Consider the following 14515-nt stretch of genomic DNA (forward strand, 5'->3'; position numbering starts at 1 on the left):
TTCCTATATTCCTAAGAGTTGCTAGAGATGCAATGGAGGCAGTCAGCATCCACCAATACAGGCAGCATGTTTGTTTTTCTTTTCTGCTGTTCTTTGGGATGGAAACAAGTGGTTCCAATGTTTATGTGGAGTCTGGTAGATTAAAAGGGGGTTTTATAGAAGTAGGAGGTTGAAGTGTCAAACTTGTAATTCAGAAGAAAATCACATAGCTCCCAATTAAAAGGGAAACCAGTGAAGTTGGGCATTTAATAGCATAATACATAGATGGTCAAATTGCAGATACATGTTTCATTCATAAGAAGTATCAGTACGAATAGGCCCTTACAATTTCTGTTATATATATATGTATATGCTGAGATCAGAGACAGTTTTGAGCAGTCTGCTAATTGGGCTTCCCTAATACCGGTGTTGAGTTGTCATACAGAATCCAACTTAAATTTATGAAGTCTAAAAACACTCTATTTTTCAGTTCGCAGAGCATATGAGAGTGCCTTCATGAAAAGCTGAAGCTAGTTGCTTCGATTGCAATTGAATGGCAAATGGCAAAGAAACTGCATTTATTCACGGGACTGTAATTGTATATTTGTAGACATAATCCTCAATTCCATTTTAAACTTACCCAACCTTTGAGAAATACATTTTATCTATGGTTTAGTAGCAGCTTTATATTTTTGCAAAGTGGGGACATTCTGCTATTTCAATGATTGCATACAGATTCCAGAAAGTTAACTGTATTTCCCCCCCATTGTTATAATTTTACTCTTTGACTTTTCTTGCTGGACTTGCTGTAGTGTGACTGGAATAAAATGTATTTTACCGAGTTTAAAAAGCATTTTGAAATGCTGGCAATCAGAGTAGTCTCTGTCATTGCATCCACAGAAGCTTTAACTCACAGAACTGACTCGAGAGCAAGCTAATATATGCTATTCTGAACTGACCTTTAGAATGAGAACTTTTGTCAGATTGCAAACAAGCATTTGCAAGTATGTTCTGATAGACACAGAAGTATTTCAAAATTCAGTGAATGTCAGCTTATCTACTTTTTCATGACTTGTAGATACAGAAATTCTTATTCATATCTGTTTTCAGATTTTAAGATGCCTACTAGTGACAATCACAACAAATGAAAACACAATTGTTGATATTTAGGATTAGCTCTGATGAGGTCTGTGTTCTTTAAGTAATTAAGGTGATGTCAATTCAGAAGTAAAGCTTTCTAGACAGTGGAATGAAATGCATAAGTAGCCAGAGATCAAAAGGAAGTAACATTCCTAAAGAGTTCACTTCTTTTAGTGGCCTGTCTTGCCAAAAGCAGACTATTTTCAACAGAGTCACCAGAATTGGAGTTGCATCAGTTGGCAGCTTAGTTCATTGACTTTTTTTTATACCAATGGGACTCTGAACCAGGGTGTTTTAACTGATTCCATCAGTGGCAGTGTATGACCTAGCAACAAAAGTAGATTTTTCATATTAGTGGGTCCTTAGCCATTTAGATCATAAATAATATCACTCTTGTGTGGAAAAAAAAAGTCACTGCTTTTTCCATCTAGTTGCAATATTATGTACTTGTAGTGAGATGGAGAGGTGTCTGGGCTGGATGCCCAGATGCTTTTGGATGCTCAGGATGAGTTGATTTAAGACCTGGCATATAAACAACCTCTGATACAGCACAACTGAATGCTAAAGGGAGAGAAGTGCAACTGAAACTTTTTTCTAGTACACCTACTAGAAGAATTTAAATTCAGGTTGTCACATTTAACACCAATCTCTTAGTTGTTTCTGCTTACTCTGCTTGATTTCACCTCATGGAGCACTTTATGTTCATAGACTGTGATCTTTTTAGAGGAAATTAAACCAAGAGATGAACCCCAGCACTGCCCCCCAGATGTTGCAACCACTGTTATTTGGTCCCTGGGATCAGGATAGCTCTGCTCAAAAGTAAGCCTCATGAAAAAATACAGAGTGGGTGTCCCACAGTTGTGCTGTATTACCTATTCATATTACAATTACATTACTTCAGAATTAGAGCACTTCCTGCATTGTGTCTGAACAGTATCATTCTTTTGTTACCTGGAATTCTCTCAAGGCTAAAGGATATTTTTTTTGTCTTGACAAACATTCTCCCTTTACATACCAAACGTATTTCACAATATGACATGAACCAGATCAGTAATTCTCAAGTTGCCATTGCAGTTACTTTGCAGCTCCGTAAGTACTGGTATGCATATTCACAAATGCTGAAGCTCTTTAGAGTGCATTGAGTTATCACTGTTAAAGAATCTAAGGATATCTGATATTCCAGCATATCTATATCCATTTATACTGTAAGAGAGAAGTTGTTTAGGAGGAAAAAAATAAAAAAGCTCATTTTTCTATTCATATTATGAGTATCTTGCTCATTGGAATAAATGGAACCGTTTGCTGTGGTTGGGGTGTTTGTATTACTTGACATTCTTCAAGTTTTCTATATCCTTAGCAATCATAATTACAATAGAAGTTTAGGCTGATTTTTTTTTCGTTCCATCTGTTGAAGGCTTATTTAGTTCTCTTTCTCAAGAGCACAGAAGGTACTAAAATGAATCCGAGAATGTTTACCGCTAGGTTTCTTATGACCCAGGTCATATTGTTGTCTTGAATCAGTTTTCTCTCTCGTCCTCAACTGAAGGCAAAAAATGGCTTAATCTTGTGGGGTTAAATAAAAGAAGGAATGCGGTGCAAGGAAGATTCCTTTTATGCAGGCGTGCAGGGATGACTGAAAGTGCCTGTGGGCATTTGGTCCCCATTGGTTCTCACATTGAATGCAATGATGCCCACAGATAGCCTGTATTGTTGTCAGCTAAATGGGATCATGAGTGTCTGAAAGGTGTTTGAGAATGAACTGAAAATCATTTTCACAAGTGGATGATTACTTCTGCCACATGTTAACCGAACTCTATCAGAATGGCCCAGATTTTTGAGACTGCATTAATTGCTCTTTCAACCTTGACTGAGGTTTCTCTTTAAGAAAGGCCTTTGCTGGACTAAACTGCTATGCTTATTGATTTTTCTTTCTATATTTTTTTTCATTGTTTGTGATAAATGAAGCTTTTTACAAGTAGAGAATTTATCATTCAAGATGTAGATAGGTTGCTTCGTTCCTTGGAATAAAAAGGCTCGTCTAAAAATGATCTCTGTAGAAGTAATAAGTCCTTTCTCGTTTCTCCAGCAGTGAATAGCTCCAGTATTCCACACTCAATTATGTTTTTCAGCTTTTCATTAGCGCTGATTTTTTTCATCAGAAAGTAGAACCCTGCACTCTTTCAGTGTGGGCGTAGAGCAAATAAGCTGCCATCTTCTTTCCTGTCTACGCCGCCACTTAATTGAAACTGAACAATAATATTTAGTGATGTGGTTTTGAATTTTTTGTAGCACAAGGAAATGCACTTTGAAAAACATTCAACCCTTACATATTTAAAATGATGGTCAGACTTTGGTAAGAAAATGTGTTCTGTTCAGAGATTGTTCTGTTTGATTTTACCTATTCTACTTCCTGAGTAACAAGTGATACTGACGGAGAGAAGTTGGTATAGGAAACATTGTAATCCAAGTGTACTTGGCTGTAGCAACAGTGTTAGTTTTTTTCTTTCCCAGAAAATATGAACTTTAAATATTAGACTTTTATTTTCTGTGGAAGTGCAAGTAGTGTGAAGCATAATCAGATAAATCTGTGTCTTACTGCTGATCAGGCTGTTATTTTTTGATTTGTGAGTGAGGGAAAAGAAAGAAGGCAATATTAAATCATGTTCATAAAACAAAAAGTGTAGGATTGTTTTCTACAGTGTAAGTCTTTGGAAGGTGAGTGCATGGTTTGCACACTTGGTTGAATATTAATAGTGTCTGAAAAATGGTTTTAAAATCTTTACATTGGTGTAGCAATTAGTGACTCAACATACACAAATAAGATCCTATTTTCTCTGTGCTGTAGAAAAGCTGATGTAGTGGTCTTAAATTGCTGCTAACTGTGTGAGTAATACAAAGATTAAAGTAAGACAACCAAGTATGTACATCCCAACAGTATACTTTCTAATGTGTGCTTATACCATTATAGGTGTTACGTATACATATCTATTACAATATTAATGTTTTGGGTTTGTTTGGTTTTTTTTTACAGAATAAAAGTATTTACATATTGCTATGGACATCAGAAAACCAATCCTTTCCAACATCTTGTCAGTTAACTCATTGAAAAAGCTGCAAAACATTGTCTATAGAAAAAAATAATAATAATAATTCAAAATATTTTTTTTTAGTAATAAGCAATTACTATCCTAGAGCTCAGATACAGGAAAATCATCTCCACATCTTTTTTCTTGGTTTATGGCTTAACTGTAGTAATTAAAAAAATACTTTTGATGGTCCCAACTTTATAACATAAATCGAAGACAGGCAAATTGTAGCAAATTATGTGATTAATTTTTAGGAAAACGGTATTGGCTACTTCTGAGTATCAGCTGCTTCTTGGTGCTGCATGTAGAGACAGACACAGCATCTGAAGAAAAGGCAGCTGCTGTGTGTTTATTAGTGCCACTGAGGGTGTTTAAAATAATCTGAACAAACAATGCTGTGCATCTTTTGCACTCTTTTTTGGCTGGAGGAAGTGAGCAAGACTGTAGGTGAATATGGATATTCATACAGGTAGAGAAATAGCAAGCTGCAGCTCTGTGTGTTTTTGACCATGAACCGCTGCTGTGCTGTGTGACATTTAACCGAGACCTGTGAAAGAAGATGCAACTTCTCATCTTAAAACATTCTTAAACTTAGGTATAGGACTTAGTTTACCTCTGAATCTGCTAATCTCTTCATTTTCTGGTCTAGTTGTGACACTTAAGTTTAATTCCATGAACTACCTTTCATAGACTTTTCTATACACGAACTGCAGTTTCTACGGATCCTGGATATTGGTGTCCAAATTTAACAGCTTTCTTAGGTCCTTTGTTTCCCATTTATTTCAGTAAAAAAGAGAATCTCAAATAGGATTTAGAAGTTTAGGAATTTGGTTCCTTCTGGGTATAAACCTGAGATTTAAATTAAATATTAGTCTCCTAATATTTCAGGATCTTGTACACTTGAAATGGGCATTGGATATATCCCCTGTAAATGACTGAAACTTTCTTCACCAGAAAATAGTCTCCACTAGAGCTGGCACTGGAGAGGAATTAGTAACATAAGGTTATAGCTGTGAGTTTATAATGATTTACCAAATGAAGTGCCATAACACTGTGAACTTCTGTACCAAATGCCAGCTCTGCGTCATGAGCGCTCTTTTCTTCGTTACCTAACCCTATCTAAGACAGCTTATATTAATGTTGTTACTGTTCCTGTCCTTTGTTTCCCAAGAAAGATATTATTTAACACCTTAACTGGAAATGAAATCACTTCCAGCTTACAGGAAGAATAATAAGTGCACATTGTTCTGTTGTTGGTTTTTTGGTTTGGTTTTTTTTTTTTTGTATCCTTTCCCTTTTTATGATTATGAATTTGGTGTAGCTTGTGACAGTTCTACCTGTACTGCAGAACCATGTCTAGTATTTCTTATAGGAAAACTACATAGGGCAAAATGTCTGTGTCGCAGTAATGAGAAAGACATTAATTAACTTGAGAAACCACCATAGTTAATGAGAAGCATTATGCTGAATGTTCATGTTAAATAAAGGTTTGTTCTTTCTCTGTGGTGTCTAAAGCAGGGAAGATTGTGTTGGATTTATGGCCAGGACAGGCATAAAAAGGGTTTTGCCTGCATCTTACTCATGTGTCTCATGTGAGTGGTTGACTGATCGCTCTGTTTTTTGACACTGAGTTCAATATCTCAAGGCAGCAGAGCTCCAAATGACTTTTGAAAGTAGAGAGCACCAGTCTCTCTCATCTTTCCCAGAAGGTACCCATCCACCCACCAACCATCCCCCAACCAGCTCCAGTCATGGTCATCATAACTTTTCCATAATACAGGATGTTTGTTGATAACAATATGAGTCTGCCTTTCGCCCACCTAGTTGTACTAAATGCACTTCAGTGAGATTGGCCAGCCTGAAGAGGTGTCTCATATCCTTTAAGCAGCTTGTCTTTACTACTCCTAGACTTTTTCTAACAAATTTACTGCCCTTCCTTTTCCCCTTGCTTTCATTAATAATAGTGCAACACGACCATAATGGCAGAAAAAAAAAACCTGTTATTGTGCTATGAAACTTGCTGCATCTGCATACTTCCTCTGGCAACAAACAGTATCAGCATATTTGGTTTTATCTTACCACTGTTCAATGTTCCTGATTGTATTGCTGTAGCCTAAAAACTGAGAACTATTTTTTTTTATATCTACAAGCTCTTATAATATGTTTAGGAAATTAGAAGCTTATTCTGGAAAAAATAAGAATCCTGTTGGCTAACATTTTATTTAAGCATTTTCCCAAGCTGACACTGTGACTGGCTTCTCATAGGCTAGAGAAACACTGGGAAATCTATGGAGGCTAAGTACCAAAAAACTGCTGGGGAATTTAACTTTTCTAATATTCAGTATTTTGGTGGAACTAAAATTATTCTACTTCAAGGTATTTTTCATAGGCAATTGGTAAAATGTAAGTGATGAGCAGGGTAGTCTTACACAGAAGATCATTTGTTTCTGCATTTTGGTTTTATTATTAAAAGGCTAGTTGTGAGTGAAACAGAAAAAGAAATCACAAAAGATCACATTGCTGTCACAGCCATGTGACAACTATGAGAAGAATCTTGGCAGGTATGGTGAATACACTTGTAAGCGTTGCATCCTCCTAATATCATGCTTAGTATTAATAGAAAAAAACCTGCTCTCCTTATTATTTCCTTTCCAGATATTTGTATGCTCTAGGACAAAAGGTGTGGAAGCGGTGGAAAAAGCGCTACTTTGTGCTTGTTCAGGTTAGTAGGCTGCCATGAAATTTCATTGCAACGTATTTATTCTCATATGTATGCTGTCTGGAGCCATTTATAAGTCACTATGTTCATTGCTAATTCCTAGCCTCTTATGAGATACAGGCTTCCTAGAATATATGTATTTTTTTATGCACACATTTGTAGTAAACAGAAATGCCGCTGTGTTTTACATAATATAAAATTTTATTCATATAAATCAGTCCCTACACTGAGAAATATTTCAAGTGAAATAGAAATTTCTGAATAAAATTGTTGCAACCTTAAAATATTCTACCAATGACTTTCTGTCAACACTCAATTTAACATAAATAGTTATGTTTTTTAAGTGGATTGTACTTACTGTTTTCTGTATTCCATTTCATCAAGAATTCCCTGCATTTAAAATTAATGGTTATACTTACTGGTCATAGAAACTCTAGTGCAGGATTTTTTCTTGGCCAAAAAAATGTGCTGGACTGATAGTTCATAACCTTTAGTCCAGACCTTGAGCTGTGTTTTCACATGCTAATGAATGTCAATATTAACATGAGATTAATACATTAGGATTTTATTTGAGTTGTCAAAATTGAGAAATAAACAACTGAGAATCTTTGGAAAGTTGAATATTTTCTGTTTATACTTGTCTTCAGATGGCAGTTAGAATTTTGATGTTCTTTTAGACACTGTTCTTCCATGTGTCCTTTATTTTGCTGTCAGAAGAATGTTTAAGTGTTAGTCTCCCATAACATTATACAAAAGATGATGCCTGTTAACAGGAGTGAAGGCTTCTAAGAATGCTTTATAGAAAGCCTGACTCTTTTTTCTACCGTTCTGTCAAATCATAGCCTGCTGGTCTCTTTCCTACTCCTAAATCACGAAGATCTTTAACAAAGTAAAGCTAAAAGCTGAGCATGTTTGCAACTTATTCTTGCGAAGCTTGATGTTTTTGTGTTCTCCCTGGCTGCAATGGGAATTGGCTTGTATATTGATCACAGAATCATGGAATCAGAATCATCAGGATTGGAAAAGACCTTTAAGACCATCCCATCCAGCTGTCCACCTATCAGCAATATTTCCCACTAAACCATGTCCCACAGTACAACATCTCAGTGTTTCTTGAGCACCTCTAGCAACAGTGATTCCACCACGCCCTTGAGCAGCCCATTCCAGAGCCTGACCGTTCTTCCAGTTTTTCATAATGCCCAACCTGAATCTCCCCTGCCACGACTTGAGGCCATATTGATTTATCATAATTATTTGAGTAATGGTTATAAAGTTTAAGAAGATCATGTGGAAAAGCAGAAAGTAATTTTTGATTCTGATCTTACCAAGATTTTTTGCGTACAGATTTTCTGAGTATAGATGAGAACTTGTTGTGACTTCAGTAAGATTTGCAAAGGCTGTTAAGCTCTGTGTATAGGATAGCTGCTAAGGGACAGATGTGAAGACAAAATAACTTTTTGAAGTTATTTTGGAAGGAAAAAAGAAAGACTGGAGTGCTCCCCTATCCTTTACACTCTTATTTCACACTGTTCCTACTTCACATCCTCCCTTTCACAAAAAGAAAGACCCTGTCCTCTCCCTCCAAACCACAGGTGTCACCTGAGTATTAACGAGGCACACACCTAAGAGACCCACGTTTTTGTGTGTGACATGGAGAACATCTAAGTGAATGTTGGCTGTCTTCTACTTCCTATGCTGGAACTGAAGTACTGGAAGAGAAGAATATTACAGGAATTTTCCAACTGATGGGATTTGGTCACCTATGTCATTTTAAAGTACCTACCAACTCGATAAGGCTGTATCAAAAGAACCGTGTTAGATCAATATTTACTGTCCAGGCAGATCTGGCTCATTTATATAATCTACACTACGCACACACTGACAATAAGCTGAAGTCAATACATGTGAAATAAACATTCAGTAATGAATATCAGTCTGTTGTATTGATATATCATAGATTTATTGATGATTCTTCCTCTACATTAGTTTTTAGCTGCTGTTGGTAAATATTAAGGGCAAGAAATTCAGTTGTAAGATGGAAGCTATCAGTATGATTTACTCATGCTTTGCAAAATTAACTCGGGTGTGAAACTAGATGAGTAATGTTGATTTTTCAGGAGAGTGCGTAATGTGCATCTTTGTTGTTTCTATATGTATTAAAAATTAGTAGTGATGTGTGAAAGAACAATTTGATGTTAGAGGAGGGTTACAGAGTCTGGAAATAATAACCTCCTCACTGTATTTGCTTTTCTTCCTTTTATTTTCCAGTCATTTCTCTAAATGGCTGTTCATTTTAAACTAGAAAAAGACAGGGATATAACATGGTAGGTAAGAAACTGTAGCTGGATGTGCTGTGTTTTAATTTGCCCACTGATAATGATCTTCCTCCGGTAATACAAACACCAATTAATTTGTCACTTTAATTTCCTTTTTTGTAATATTTGAAAAGTTGTATGCTTAATAGATAATTGTTTTCTAAACAGCCCAGTTATGTGGGCTAGTCCAAGCAGATGAACTCCTGAAATGGGCTGCCCATTTGTCCTGTAGCAGGGACCAGAGGCAGCCTCTTGGTTTGCAGTGAGAGTTCCTTCTGGCACACTGAACGAGTCTTTCTGCACAGAGGGGGCATCCCCTAGCACCACTGCTCAGAAGTCATTTTCAGATTGCTGCCTGTCTCTGTCCATCATGAATGCACAGGTTTGTTGTCAGCTTCCCACTTCGTTATAAATCGGGTAAAACATCTGAAAATTAGGAGTTTCGATTCCTGGAAAATTACGAAATTCAGGTAAATGCAGTTGTAGGAAGTAGATCTCCTCTTCTCTTGTCAAGCATTACTATTTAAGAAGGTGGCTTGATTATGTTTGAAAATGTGTTCTGTATTTTTTGCTACAATTTTGCATATCCATTATCCCATGAAGTACTGATAATGGCTGACTTCTAACGTACAGCTTCATTAACTACTACAAATATACATGCAGCTGGACACAGATCTATTAAAAAAAAAATGTTGTTTCTGATGGTTCCCCTTGTAATATCTACATGTGGCCACAGTTAACAATAATGAAGAAAGTTTATGAGGTTCTGGATGTAAGCAGCAGAGGCAAGTTCTGTTTTTCTTTTATTTTGTTGGAATTTTTTTCCCCAGTTTTTTTCTGGAGTTTTTTCTATTTGTTTCTTTGGCTGAGAGACTTTCAGATATCTTGATGAACTGTAAGCTTCTTTGATATCAATATTTCTTAGTAAATTGTTTTAAAAAAACACATTTGAAATCTGTTTTTAAAAATAAAATCAACAACATTGTAATCTGTAATACTAAGGTTAAAGATCAGCAGAGGCATATAGCCCGGATTTTTCACAAACTGATCCTCAAATCATGCAGTAGAGAAGAAAATCTGAAAAAATGGGATTCCAGCGCATTTCAGTAGTAACTATGTGCTGGCTTCATTTTTGAAAGCTCAGTGTGTCCATATAATATGGTTATATACCATATATTGATATTATTAATCTATAATATATATATATTACCAGTTGTTGACAAGAAAATGTGGGTGATGTGTCTGCCAAGTTATTTCATTTGACCAAAAAGGGTAATTTGAAAAAGGGCTTTACTGCAGTGTCGAATCAAAAATGAAATCCGTCAGCAAGGGAGGAAGGAGCTGACATGAATGGCAGTGATAGCTGCAGAGTGTTTAGAGGTGTGTGACTACCTAGTGTTCTCTCTGTGATTGTGCATGATATCATTCTTAGGAATATAAACAGGGAAATACCAAGCAGTACTGGAGGTGATAGAGGACCTAAATAGTGACACAGGTTGGGCTGAGCCTGTGTCAAGGCCCTGAAGGCACTAATGACCCCGTGCCTCGGGGGCTGCCCCTACCCTGCCCACAACACAGGCCATCATAATCAGTTCCCAGCCCACAATGTCAACACCCGGGCATCGTTCCCAAACCCAACAACACCACAGGGGGCCAGTCTCCAGCTCCCCATAACCCCGTCCATCCTATCCATGGGCCATGAAGAGGCTATGGCCTGGTCCAGCCTGTACCATCCCTATCCCCAGGCAGCTGACTGGTGCTCAGGGTCCTGGGCTGTCCTGCTGCCTCTCAACTCCCTGCTGGTCACTGGGCTTGGGTCAGGCCCTGACTGCCAGGCCTTGTCCTGTGGCATAATCCTGTTTTCTTTGGGATTCTCTAAATGAATTTTACTAAATAGCTCAAATACTTAAAATAGCACACTATTTTCAGAGGTGCATTATGCAGATAATGATCTCATACCTTCTTATTTTCCATAAATCTTTTTTTAAAGAGTCAAAAGTCCTTCAGTCGGTGGCAGTTGAAGTCAATGGATGTTGAGGTGGAATAGTGTGCAGGCACAGTGCCAACTAATGAAGCAAAAATCAGCTGTTTTATGTCAAAAAGAATAATTCCTGAAGTTGTTGCCAGAGCTATAGATCTAGAAAACCGTTAGCTAAGCAGTGAACAACTAAGCAGAGGACGCTCCATCGTCTGTTAGACAAGCTTCTAGCATGACCTTGTATCCTTGCATAATTTGGCAGATCCAAGAGATGATATCATAGTTCAAAACAAGTCACATGGCCAAGCATCCTGCAGTTCCTGGAGACAGGAATTTCACAGGCCTGTGTAATTTAACTTCCTTTAAGCTTCTAGTCTTTGCAGATTCACAGGCTCTTTTTTTTCTGGTCACCCCTTTTTAGTCTTTCCAGCTCTTCAATGTTGGCAACATTTCAATTTTTTGCCAATTACTGCTTTTCCTCCCCCAGCTGTTAGATTCCTCTCCAAATATTTCCAAACACGTTTTCCTCAGGTCTCCTTATTTCTTTCTAATCTGTCTGTGGAGTCTTAAATGTTGAGGTGGAAAATCCTCTTTTTATTGTTTGTTTGTTTTTTGTTTTTTTTTTTCTATTGCACTCGATCAGAAGTAACTGATGTTGTTACAGAATACAGTACTGTACACAGTGAGCTGAGCAACCTGGAGATGACAGAGGTTTAGGATGACAGAGGTGCAGAAGATGCAGATATGAGGCTTTACAAAAACAAACTGAAGGTTCAGTATCAAACTGAACAGCATCAAACAAAGACACGTTTGTCTTTCCAGCTGCACTATAAATGTTGTGGCAGTCCTTCTGCAGAAATTATTTTTATATGTAAAATAAAGTTCTTAAAATACAGGAGCTTTTTTTTTTTCTCACACAGTAGAATGAGCGGTTTCTTTAGTACCAAGTATTTTCCCTGGCAGAACCTAGTTTGATTCCTTTCAGTTGTTCACAAAACAAACAGCCTACAATATATGGTATTTCAGAAGGCTGCAAGGAGATGTGTTTACGGGGTTTTTTTTCTTTCCATTTGGCAGGAAAGGGAAAAAAAAGTACAAGTATGTTTTATTTCTTTACTGCAACTGAGATCTAATTTAAGCAGTGTATGTTATTGTGAAACATTAGCTCTGAAAAGGAATTGAGCAATTAAGAATTCTTGTCTTATTCAGGTTAGCCAGTACACATTTGCAATGTGCAGTTACAGAGAAAAGAAGTCTGAACCTCAGGAACTGATGCAACTAGAAGGATACACTGTGGATTATACAGCTCCTCACGCAGGTATTTTTCATCGTTGTGAAGTATGATATGTTTGTGTGAAACAGCTAAATTGATTTTATTTATTATTATTATTACTAGTTTGATCTAGTGCTGAAAATCACAAAGGTTATTTTTTTTCTGCACCTAAAGGTTTTAAGATTTTCTAGAGTGAAAAATCTTGAGTTTAGAAAGAAGCTTGCAATCAGAAGAAACACTAGTGTTGCCTGAGACATTATAGGGCTATATAATGACACAAGGAAAAATGATGAATTCCGGTCAGTCTTTCCTTTTTAACTGTGGTTTTGATTGTAGAATGATATTTTGAAATTATTTGGAAAAGATGATTGATGTCAGTTGCAGAGTAACAAAAAAAATTAAATAAAATTGCAGATAGCAGAAAAAACACCCAAATTTAGTAACATGACAGCAGAAGGAAGTTGAAGTTACTCATGTAAATAAAAGGGATTCTGTTGTACCTAAGCACCAGAGGATTACGAATTTAAGAGACTTCTAATAAATTGGATATTGGTCTTTGAAAACATTGGCTTAATGTTCAGAATAACTCAAAAGCCTATCAGTGTCCAGAAGATATTTGGGAAATCAATGCAGTGTTATGTCACAAAAAATCCCTGGTGCAACCACATGGAATCTTGCTGTTCTGCTTATGTACTCAAAGAATAAAATACTTCCATGAATAAAGGTACTAAAGAAGGAACAGAAAGGTTGAGAAAAGGTATGGAATTGCTTCTGTTAAGGAAGAGAAAGACTTCCACGTATGAAACTTGTGCCCTGACAGAGAATATGTTGGAGAAATACGAAATAGAATATGATACAGAGAAGATGAGTAAGAAATAAATTGGAATTGAATTAGAAATGGAATAGTGAAAATATTTTCTCTTTCGATAACAATAGTTAATTCTACTTATATGTGTATTACCATTTAATCCCTCTTGTTCTAGATTTTATCTTGTTTCTCAGTCATTAATACCTATAAAATGATCTAACACACACCCCCTACACAAACATACACAGAGAAAATTCAGTTAACTCATGCTATAAACCTTGACGGTGATCTAGAAGTAACTCACTAAGATTACCTTCCTTCTTTCGTGCTTCAGGTCTTCAAGGTGGTCGAATGTTTTTCAATGCTGTTAAAGAAGGAGATACTGTAATATTTGCCAGTGACGATGAGCAAGATAGAATACTCTGGGTTCAAGCAATGTACAGAGCCACAGGTCAATCATATAAGCCTATTCCTGCAAGTCAAGCTCAGAAGATGAATCCTAAAGGAGGAGATGTCAGTGCAGATATATCCCCACTCTGTAAGTTGCTTTCTTTTTTGTGTGGCTTTGGTTTTGATTTTACTTGTTAAAGTAAGTATGGGCTTCTTCAATGAAGTTTAATTAAGTAGAACTCATTCACTGGGGAAATTTGCCAAGCAATTTGTTGTTATCCAGAAGCTCTTTAACTCAAATTATTGTTACCAGCCAGGGAAATCCTGACTTGGAGGTCATTATTTTTATTATAATCCATGAAAATGCGACAATTAGCTTTGTATTCATTACAGTTGACCCACATATTACCATGGAGATGGTGTTTAGCGTATATTATATTTTTCAGTAGTCAGGCAGTGTAGTGTTGAATAGAAAAACATCAATTTATTCTCAGGATTTTATAGATTTAGATCAAGTTTATCATAGGTTTATATATTAGTTGACTAAAAATTGAAACGTAGGCAGTACATTGTGAGTTGAAAGGCACTAGATGTGCCACTAGATTTTTTATACTTTCCAGTGTAATAATACACTACATATTAAAATTTTAAAAATAAATAAGTCTAGTTTAAGTTTTAAGTTTTTCTCATCTTTCTTTCAGAAAAATATTGTTTTAAAGAGAATTAAGGTAGGTAACATATTAACAATAGCTTGAAAATTTTCTCTATTTGAAATTATTATGTCATGAAGATATCTGCACCTAGGGAGCATATATGATTTTATTGTT

The 14515-nt window shown here is 36.3% G+C and overlaps 1 protein-coding gene across 10 annotated transcripts in view; it reads left to right on the top strand.

Annotated features, from left to right (window-relative positions):
* Positions 1-14515, top strand: part of CADPS2 (calcium dependent secretion activator 2) — a 303802-nt gene that overhangs the window by 177036 nt on the left and 112251 nt on the right. For all 10 annotated transcript variants that reach the window (XM_048934391.1, XM_048934396.1, XM_048934392.1 and 7 more), the window contains exons 9-11: positions 6861-6927; positions 12427-12535; positions 13633-13836. In XM_048934391.1, coding sequence (XP_048790348.1) covers positions 6861-6927; positions 12427-12535; positions 13633-13836 — 380 coding nt within the window. The remainder of the gene's footprint in view (positions 1-6860; positions 6928-12426; positions 12536-13632; positions 13837-14515) is intronic.

The sequence above is a fragment of the Lagopus muta genome, chromosome 1 (assembly GCF_023343835.1).
Source record: "Lagopus muta isolate bLagMut1 chromosome 1, bLagMut1 primary, whole genome shotgun sequence".
In the NCBI taxonomy this organism is placed as follows: Eukaryota; Metazoa; Chordata; class Aves; order Galliformes; family Phasianidae; genus Lagopus; species Lagopus muta.